General features: G+C 38.8%; 1 protein-coding gene across 1 annotated transcript in view; it reads right to left on the bottom strand.

Annotated features, from left to right (window-relative positions):
• Positions 1 to 7,064: 7,064 nt before the first annotated feature.
• The window catches only part of LOC146505725 (uncharacterized), a 12,030-nt gene continuing 8,460 nt past the window's right edge, over positions 7,065 to 10,634 (bottom strand). Inside the window, exon 7 of the mRNA XM_085182973.1 lies at positions 7,065 to 10,430. Within this exon, the coding sequence (XP_085039099.1) occupies positions 10,376 to 10,430 (55 nt within the window). The 3' untranslated portion in view covers positions 7,065 to 10,375. The remainder of the gene's footprint in view (positions 10,431 to 10,634) is intronic.

Here is a 10,634-nt window from a genome sequence, read left to right as displayed (position 1 = left end):
ACAGATCAGATGCCAGATGAGTTGGAGACTATTGCTGACATCATTGTAATGATAACTTATGGTACGATCAGATATGTTTTCATTGTTAGACCACCTGTTCCTCTGTCTGTGCTTGCTATTTATTATTAGAGAGCTCCTAATCTTTATGGTAATCAGCTGTGTTAAGAAGTATGTGAGGTGACTGATGCGAGTTTTGAGAAATAAATAATGATTTCTGAAAATACTTCAGTCTTCCTTCCCTATTACTAACATTTACCTATTTATAGGCTTATGAACCTATAAAAGAAGGGCCTTCACTTCAAACATTGTTCTCTTTTAGTGGTTATAAAGTACATAAAATGTAAAAACTAAAGTTAAACACAACAAACACATAATAGCAAATGTGGTTAAGGTGCTGGCAGATTGTCATTTCCTTTTTGGTTCAGAATAATCCTGACTGTGTCAGGAATAATTGAAGTGCTGTCGCTGCTGTTATGCCACACTTGTAAGTCTCTACTACAGGCACTCACTAAAAAGTGACAGTATAAAGATAGCGTGACGTAAACTCCCATTCTGAAATCTTAAGATGTCGCCATCTGGGTTGCAAGAGACTGGTTGTGACAAGTGGTGTGTCTGATTGTCAAACAATTTGCTCAGTGGCAGATTTCTAATTGACAGTCATTAGCCAATGAACAAGTAAAGAATGCTATGACTTGTCCTCCTTTTTGAAACGTGGTATGACTGAGAATTACAGAATAGATTTATGTTTTTATTTAGACCATGAACTCATGTGCAAAGTGTTTAGAGAGGTGAAGAAAGAAAGCCCTTTTCCCTAAGACTTCAATCTCATTGACGTCTTGCTGCAGGTTTAAGGCACTTACAAAGTGCACTAATTTTTATAACCCAGAAGCCATTCTGTTTCCCATCTTTGGCTCGACGCTACAATTAGTCTCAGCGGTGATCTGAGACTCCCTTGTTGAGATTTATTAGTGCAGTGAGGGAAGTGAAATGAAGTTTAAAATGTGTGTCAAATGCCAGAAGCTTAGGAGTTGATAACCCTGACATGAACAAAGTGTTGTTAATAATAAACTGTTACGGCCCTAGCAGGGCCTCCTCCTGAAGGTGCCTGTGTGGGAGTGTCCTTCAATTACTTCTGCCTGAGGTGCCACCTTTCCCTTTTACACAGCTGACTCTCGTCAGTAATTAAAAGTATTTAATCCCAGGGAAAGGTGAGCTCTGGGCCAGAGTGCCATTAGTGTGGTTACAGCTAGTGAGCTGAGTGTGTTGCCGTGTTTGCAGCTAGTGAGCTGCACTCTTTTTGACTTACTTTGTGCTTTATTGACTAACATTTGAGTTTTGTTTGTTTCTTTAAATGGTGATAGCGGCTTGTCCGTCTCTTTTAGTCAGTTTTTAACAGAAACTTTAATAAAACTCTTTAATTTAACCCTTTTGCCTCCTTGACTCCTTTTCCTGACCCGGACACTTTTTGTTACTTCCCCCTCACCGCCTAGACCCCTCGGGGGAACGTAACAAAACATCAATGAAATACCTGCAAATGCAGCCCAGAAGTACCACCATTACCAGCAGTGCTGTGACAGAGAAACTGATAATGTTACTACAGTCGTTTCGGGGAGACATCACAAACATTATGCAAACTCATCTCAATGGAAATAAACATATCATCAAACATCCCTATAAAATAAAGCAGAAGGATACTCACTGACACAATATGCTGTGCGCTGTATCCCCATGTTCAGAATAAGGACATTATAACATGTCATAGTTATAAAAGTGCGGCTGAAATGTCAGGTGTAAAGTGGTTACAGTTTATATTATTCCAGTTACATGTATCTATCTGGCTTTTAAAGCGTCTTTCCATTAAACTATTCATGTGTTAGTCGGTATGCAGTTAAAAAGTGAGCAGTGTAACACCTCAGAGATGCAGTCTCGAGTATAGTTGAGCTGGCTCAAACATCTGCTGTTTGCAACACTCCTGTCACTGCTTTTCAATATCAGGTCATTTATTTGTCTCTTCTGGTTTGCCATCACATGACCCTGAAGGTAACATATGGCATAATCCCAATAGTTTTACAAATTCATTCAGTCAGAGGATTAAAATAGTGACAATGGAGACATCAAAACAATATGTATGAGAAACATCTGTATGTCATAGTGCTGTGCTTTTTTTTAACACTCAAGCATGCTAAACTTACCCTTGCATTATCCCAACGGTAGTCACAGTCCACTGCTGGGAACTCTATGACATATATTCCTGACTGGCAGCTCTCCTTCTCAACTTCCCCTCTGTTTGATCTGAGTTACTAAAAGGAACCTCCTTATTCTGTTTGTGACCTTTAGAGAACAATACGCAATTATCTGATGCATTATGATTCACTGTGCTGTTCACAAGGTCAACAAGCTCTACATGAAGTCAGTGCTCAAGTTTTGCTGTTGACTTCCAGTACTTTTTTAAATAGCTAGTTATTTGTATTCCATATAGAAGCCCCATCCATGTCTGGGTTATCTCTCTCTTGGCCTCAACTTCTCCATACCAGAGAGACTTTATTAATGCCAGGGGGAAATTGAGTTGTCATAGGAGCATATGTAAAACAAACATAAAGCACTCATATAAAGTGTAGAAACAGAGATATTGATAGATAAATATTAAGATAAAGGACAAGTATATGTATATATATATATATATATATTATGGTGTACAAAAGTGATAGGATGCACTGAGGTTTGATTAATTTTGACCCAACCAGATGAATTAAAGCATCTGATAGCAGCAGGAAGGAACGACTTCCTAAAACTGCTCTTCAGATTGTCCCGTGTGTTATGGAGGGGGTGGGAGTCATTGTCCATGATTTCTAGCAGTCTTGCCAGCATTCTGTCACTGATCCCCATCTCCAGGGTGGCGAGCTTAATGCCAACAACAGTCTGCTTTGATGCCTGCACCCCAGCATGCCCCAGCAAAGAAAATGGTGCTCACAACAACAGATTGATAAAACATAAAGCAGCCCGCTGCATACATTGGAGAATCTGAGCCTTCGTAGAAAGTCAAACCCTTTTTGTAGACAGCATCCACGTTGCCAGACCACTCCAGCTTGTGATCCAGTTGGACTCCCAAATACTTATAGGATGTGACTATTTCGACATCAGTCCCACCATTGCAGACAGGGAAGGGTCGGGATCTGTTTCTACTAAAGTCCACCACCAGCTCCTTTGTTCTGGCCACATTCAGCAACAGACAATTTACATCACAACACCTCACAAAGCGATCAATCAGTCTTCTTTACTCCTCTTCCCATCCCATCTCCACACTTCCAGCAATGACAATGTCATCAGAGTATTTCTGAAGGAGATACGTTTATATGATGTATGTGAAGTCAGTCGTATAGCTGGTGAAGAGGAAAGGGGACAGCACAGTTCCCTGGGTGAACTGTGTTGCTGTTCAGACTCTCTGACACAAAGCACTGCAGTCTCAGTTCACCGAGTATGCCCTTCAAGTTGTTTGTAACCCAAAGTTTGTTATTTGGGTAGCAGTCATTTGTATGCTGGTGTGAGCAGGACAGCAGGTTGTGATCTGACCTGCCCAGTGGAGAGAGGGTAGTGAAGGTGTAGGTGTCTCTGGCATTAGTATAAAATAGGTCCAGTTTTCTATTGTCTCTTGTGATGCATTTGACAAACTGGTGAAAGGTTGGAAGTAAAGTCACCCATGATGAAGATGAAGGCACCCAGATGCTTTGTTTGGAGAGGCGCAGTCACAGAGCTGATGACTACATCAGCCTTGCCAGATGGAGGGATGTAGACAGTGATAGCGATCACGCTTGTAAACTCCCTCAGCAGATAATACGGGCGAATTCTGATGACAAGTAGCTTGACGTTGCGGTTGCAAAATCTCCTTAACAGATACATGTAGCAGGTTACACCACCTGCAGTTCACAAACACACCCACCCCACCTCCTTTCTTCTTGCAGTCATTCCACAGATCAAGTGTGGAAAGAGTATCATCAACAAAGTAACTGAAAACAAAATAATTAAAATGGTAAGATTAAAATTTTAAACAGAAAAGATGAAAAGCAACAGAAAAACTAAAGACATTAAAGAACCTCATGAACATTGGGAGCCGCTACAACAGGTTGCCACCGCGACAGCGCCATCTTTTGTCTAATCTAATAGTCTAATAATGCAGTCACTAGTTAGATCACTTTTGCAAATGCAATGTCAGACTTAACTTCTGAATCTACTGTACAAAAAAAGGAAAGAAGTGGAAAATACCAGATAAAAACAATTAAAAGGGAAAAAACAATCTGATCACGCTGGGAGAAGAGCACCTAAGAGCGAGAGACGGAGCGCCACAAGTGTCTGACAAAGCGTCTGAGGAGGTGTGAAATCCTGCCCTGTATACATCACGGCCTTGCATGTGCTGTTATCCTTCTCTTCCCACACACGCGCGCATGATTAAACTTTACAGGTATTCATAAAGGTGCTAAAGTGTCTCGCACAGCAGAGGATATTTTTTAATAAGGCTTCTTTCTAAACGAATGAGCAAGAACATCCTGTTAGAGAACACATGATTTGCGGCACATCGCAGTTATCGAAAACAACCACGCAACGTAATCCGTGCAAAACAAAGTTTACGAGATTTTTGGTATTTAATAAAGGATTTTGTATAAAACCGCACAGAGGTAAATCGCCTTTTGCATTTTTTTTCTTCTGGATGGATTCCCGGTTGGTTATTGTCACGATTCCACTCGGATGAAAGTTTAAAAGGGAAAGACGAGCGGTCTTTTCCTCTTGACTTTAATCTCTTCATTATTGTTGAAATGCACGTTTCTTTTGATTGCATTTATTAAAAGCAACTTAGTGACACGTATAGATTGTGACGTAAAAGACCACGCAAACCATTAATTTTATCCGTGTAGTGTTTTTTGCAATTTACCTATAAGGGAATCTTCTATGCCAGATCAAAGCCTTTTTGTTCTTTTTCATTTCCCTAAAATCTTTAGTCCGGAATTTTTGTGGTTTAGCAGAGTGCACTGCTAAAAGCGAGGCTGCTGCTGTCACACAGTACTGTGACACAATACAGCCCAGCCTCACAATTAGTTAATTTTAGACTGAAATCCTGGAACATAAAATGCATTGTTACTAGTTGAATTGTTACCAAATTTAAAATCCATTTGTGGCAGTGGAGTGTGATTCGTGACTCATCTGCAGGGGAAGAGATAGGCCAGTGGATGTCAGTGAGCTGTCATGAATCTGAGGGCGTCTACTTCTTGTGCAATAGTCCAAGACATGGAAGTCAAGACTGAAAACCTCTGAGAAAAGTCTGCAAGAGTGATTAGTGGGTGCATAGTCTCTACATGCCTAGATGTTACATGGTGTCCAAAGTCACTCAGATCAGATGTGTGATGTCCGATAGTGTTCCAGCTCCTGCAAGCCGCCTAGCATTTCCATTAGTAAGAATAAATCTGACAGACATTTCCTGTTGTGTGCTGCATGAGGAAAAGAGCTTGCATGAGTTACTTCTTCGACACTGATAAACAGGTACCTGCATGTAGTTTTATCTTGATAATTCAGAGGTGGTTTAGTTCCCATGCTCAGAACTCCTACCCTTGGATTCAGTATTCAAGATTTCTGAAAGTCTGTTCAATTGGTGAAATGGGGGGAATTGTAAGAGGATTCAGTGTGTGTTAATATATTTGATTAAATTTACAGTCAATCTGAGAATTGCACAGGATGCTGTGTAGAGTTTTGTTTTGGTCAAACTGGTTTCCCTGTGTCTTTTTTCCAGTTTCGAGCAAAGCCACTGTAGTGCTGTGTGCTCCAGTTCCTTTTGTCCTTTCAAAGTTTGCTAACTTTGAGCTGAGAATCCCTTAATACAGAAGTATTTTGTTAGAAGATCCACAGAAAAACCTGGGCATGACTTATGCCATAATCAACCAGCCCAGCTCCTGGTCAGAGCCACATCATGACTCTGCAAGTCCAGCGTTTCCTGTGAATTGATCCTCTGGAATCTCCTAACAGGACTGATATGTCCGATTAGACAGAGTGAGTCAAATTACAATGACTTTTGACATTTAAATTTCGGAAGTTTGGAAACACAGTTACTGACAGTATGAATGCGCTTTACTTGAAAATCCCCAGCCTCAATAGAAAAACTAACAAATGAATTAAGTTTGTGAGTTTCTAATTTAGTGCAAAGATATATTCCTTATGATTTGGATAAAACTGCCATGTGGGAAATATTGTAACCTCAGTTTTTTGGTTTGTTCATTTTTTTTTTTTTTTACATAGATTGCAACACGCTGATGCCTTTTGAAACATTTTTAATGATTTGGCCATATCAGACAAATAATGAGATCTGCTGAGTGACACAGAGGGTATACATATTTAGTTTTGGTGAGGGGAAACTATATTACTTGTTCAGCATGTCCTAATTAGCAGTGGTGCATGGAGGGGGTGGCACAAATGCTCAGTGGGAATGTCTCGTGGTATGTTTGTGGAACAGCCAGTAAAATTCAAGAGCTTAAGAAATCTTCATGTTTGCTGAAAATATCTTAATCAATCAATCCTTAATCATCAAACACACAAGCTGTTTCTGTGCAATCTGGCACACAACTGGTCCGCTAGCAAAAGGTACAGTTGATGTGCGATAACTTTCCTCTGAGTGATAATAATGACTTTATTTGTGCCTTTTCAAACACATATCATTTTATATTGTTGCGGAAAGAATCAAAGCAATGATTGACTTCCTCAGGAAACACAAGAACCTCAGTTTGGCCAGGGTTAAGAGGGAGGAAATTTGAAGACATCCACTTAAATATGGGAGTTATACACTCATCAAGGGTGGAGAGCTTGCCAATGTGGTTTGGCAATGGAGATGGGAAAGTTGTAAGAAAGAGAGGACAAGAGAGGAAACCCTATGCAACATTTGTTTATGTATTGCGCAATAAGCAGTAAATCTCGGATGCAGCAGCTGCCCAGGTCTGTTGGTCACTTCCTACCCACAAAAAAACATAAAAAAAAAACAAATCTACAGCAGAAATTACAACTTCTTCTTTCTAATCTTTTTCTTAAAAAAATAAGTGGTTTCCGTACACCAGAACTTGTGATTCCACCAACTGCCAAACACACTATATTTATATTTTCCAGCTTCCTCTTCTCCCAGTAAATCCCATCAGTTTATTTACTAAATAAAAAAATAAGATAACTTTTAACTTTAAACTTAAGTGAGCAACAATATATAAAATGTGCAATTTTCATTTAGGGTTGTGGTTTTTTTTTTTTTTTTTTTGTAAAACTGCTCCCAGCATGTCCAGTAACGGTCTGTGTAGAAAGATATGAAAACAGTGAAACCTTTGTGCTACAGCTGGTGGTAATTTTTGAAGAGAGAAAAAAAATCCCTGCCCTCAAAGCAGTACAGCGATTCTTCCCATCATAGACGCAAAGATCTCTATGACTCACTTCCTATCACAAGATTCTTCACCTAACAAAATACCCTATCTTACCATCTCATTTTTTTCTCTCCACTTGTTAAAATCACGAGATAACAGACCACACATAGGTTTTGCTGCAAAAAAGAAAACAGAAGTCTCTTTAAATATAAATGTTACGGTTTTAATAAGAAAATACATTGAAAAAGCAAAATTAAGATACAGTGACGTTAAACATACAACTGTAATGAAGCAGGCAGGGTTAACAGATTCAGTCATAATTTGTATAAAACATGTTTATATAACTTATCTTTAATAAAACAGATGCACTAGTACTGTACACCAGGTACGGTATGATTTATATTTAAACAAAGGTTTCTCCAGAAACAAGTGCCAACACTAGAGTGGTATTAATGTTTTATAGTTTCATTTCACTGCAATTTTACTGTGATGTTAACATATCTTTAGAAATATATATAAACTGTTAATGTTTCCATATATATGTACACACACACACACACACACACCTATATAAATGCACTTTGTTTATAAATAGCATCAAGTCACTCTGCTGTGTGTGTTGATCTCAGACTTGAGATGCAAAAAGATCAGTTTCACTCTACTGTTGGAAAACTACTGGAGAGAACTTTGTATATATTAAAAAAGTATATAAATTATTTTAATTCATATTTGTAGATAGAAATATTTTTCTTAATGCTATGCATGTTTAACAAAGACATGGTTCAACACAGGGTTAACAAAAAGATTAAAGTTTAAAATCTACACAAAAGGGGTTTTTGTAATGCTATAGGCAGTAGGAAGTGAAAGTTCTCGTGCTTCATTATGGCACAAACATTTCTGACAGCTTCAACTTTGAAAAGAGATGCTGGTTTTTCAAAGTTGAAGCTCAAGCTACTATGTTGCTGCTGGCTTTTGGTTTGAGGTTTCCACAACCTCAGGACTCCACTCTGAACCAAATAATTACATGACACTGGTGACTGTGAATGTGAATGCAAAGACTGAAACTAATTAAACACTGACTGTGCTTGGTTGGAAGAACAAATTGCTATTGATATATAACGGAAATCAGACACATGCCTCAGGGTCTGAAAGGACCAAATGCCGGTCACAGGTAGGGATGGATATTGTTCTGATCTTATGAATATCAGAACATACTAAATCCTACAAATACTGTATTTAACCAGATGCTTCTTTCTGGATGGCATTAACTTGGCCTCCAGTAACACTGTGAGGAATCTTTTAGACCAAGATATGTCCTACAGAGCACAAACTAAACATATGTACAGTAGAAGGATTTTTTCCATTTGCATAATATCTCCAAAATTAGAAACAACCTGTGTCAGAGTGATACTGAAAAACCTGTCCATGCATGTACTATTTCCAGGCTATACTGCTGTAATTCATTATTATCAGGATGTTCTTAAAACTCCCTGAAAAGCTTTCAACTGATCCATATCAACTGATTTCTCATATGTTGGCTTCTCTTCAATCCAGAATCTAATTTTAAAATCCTGCTCCTCACATGCAAAGGCTTCAATAATCAGGCTCAATCTTATCTTAATGACCTCATAGTACCGTATCACCCCATTAGAGCACTTCGCTCTCAGACTGCAGGCTTACTTGTTGTTACTAGAGTATTTAAAAGTAGAATGGGAGGGAGAGCCTTCAGTTTTCAGGCCGCTCTTCTGTGGAACCAGCTCCCAGTTTGGATTTGGGAGACAGACTTTTAGGAGTAGGCAAAAAAACTTTCCATTTTGATAAAGCTTATAGTTAGGGCTGGATAAGGTGAGCCTGAATCTTCCCAGTAGTGTCACTGCAATAGGTCTAAGCTGCTGGGGGATTCCCAAGATGCACAGGTGTTTCTTCTTTGGTCTCCTTTTTTTACTCACTATGTGTTAATACACCTCTCTGCAATTCTTAACTATTAATAATCTCTGGCTCCCCTCCACAGCATGTCTTTTGTTCTCTCTTCCTCCCTTCACACCCAACCAGTGACTGGTTGGGTGTTTCCCATTCCCTGATTGCTCCCTCTGTGTATTTAAGCCCTGTGTTTTCCTTTGTCTGTGTCACGATCTACCCTCATTCATGCTGTGTGTTCTGTCTGCCTGCCTGAGTTTATTCTTTGTATTTTGAAGTTTGTTACTTTTGAGTTCAGCATTGAAGCTGTTTTTTGAGTTCACGTTTTGTCCCCAGAGTCTGCACTTTGGGTCCTCCATGTCACTACTCCTGCCTGCACACAGCCTTCACATGACAATGGCTACTTTTGACACATTTACACACTCACCAGTGATGTTGTAGGGCAAATGCATTACCATTTTGATTTGGATGTTTGTTTTTTAATAAAATAATAATGAATTCAGAAGTGTTTAAAAGTGATGCTACTGTTCCGTGTAAAAATACCTTTTCTAAAAACTAGATTAACACAGTTGCATTTTTAGTTGGGGGAATCCTCTCATCGTCAGAACTGGGTGGCTACACGTAGGACCGGTTTTTCAGCAAAAGAGGAAGTGCAATGTTTACGTTTTAGCTTAGGGGGTGGACATACGATAGCTTAAGTTCTGTCACACAGCGTCTAAAATAATTAAACTGCATATCTTATAATATATACAACTGCAGATAACACTTTTTTTTTTACATATTTTTTACATATAAAAGACTAAATAAAATCATATTTTCACAGAAACGTTTTCTGCACTAACGGCATGTTTACAGAATTCGGTAGTAGAAATTATGTTATTTTCTCAGATTAACATAATTCCAACTCCAAGATGAAAGCATTACAAAATAAAGAGCTTGAAATAGTTTTCAGCATATATGTTGTATATATACATATCGTATAGTATTTTAAGGTATATGTGGTATGAATGATGAATAAAACCTTTGAAATAGCTGAGTGTGGGGGGAGGGGACAAATGATTTTTCTGTGCTTTTAAGCATTATAGTGCCTCCATGTTATCCTTGAAGGGTGGGCTGTTCCTCTTCAGCAAAGCACTGTAACAGAGCAATAACAAATCTTTAGACACACACACACACACACACACACACATACATATATACATATATATATATATATATATACAGTGGGGCAAAAAAGTATTTAGTCAGCCACCGATTGTGCAAGTTCCCCCACTTAAAATGATGACAGAGGTCAGTAATTTGCACCAGAGGTACACTTCAACTGTGAGAGACAGAATG

The sequence above is a fragment of the Neolamprologus multifasciatus genome, chromosome 13, assembly GCF_963576455.1.
Source record: "Neolamprologus multifasciatus chromosome 13, fNeoMul1.2, whole genome shotgun sequence".
Classification (NCBI taxonomy): domain Eukaryota; kingdom Metazoa; phylum Chordata; class Actinopteri; order Cichliformes; family Cichlidae; genus Neolamprologus; species Neolamprologus multifasciatus.
This window is presented reverse-complemented; position numbering and strand designations above follow the sequence as displayed.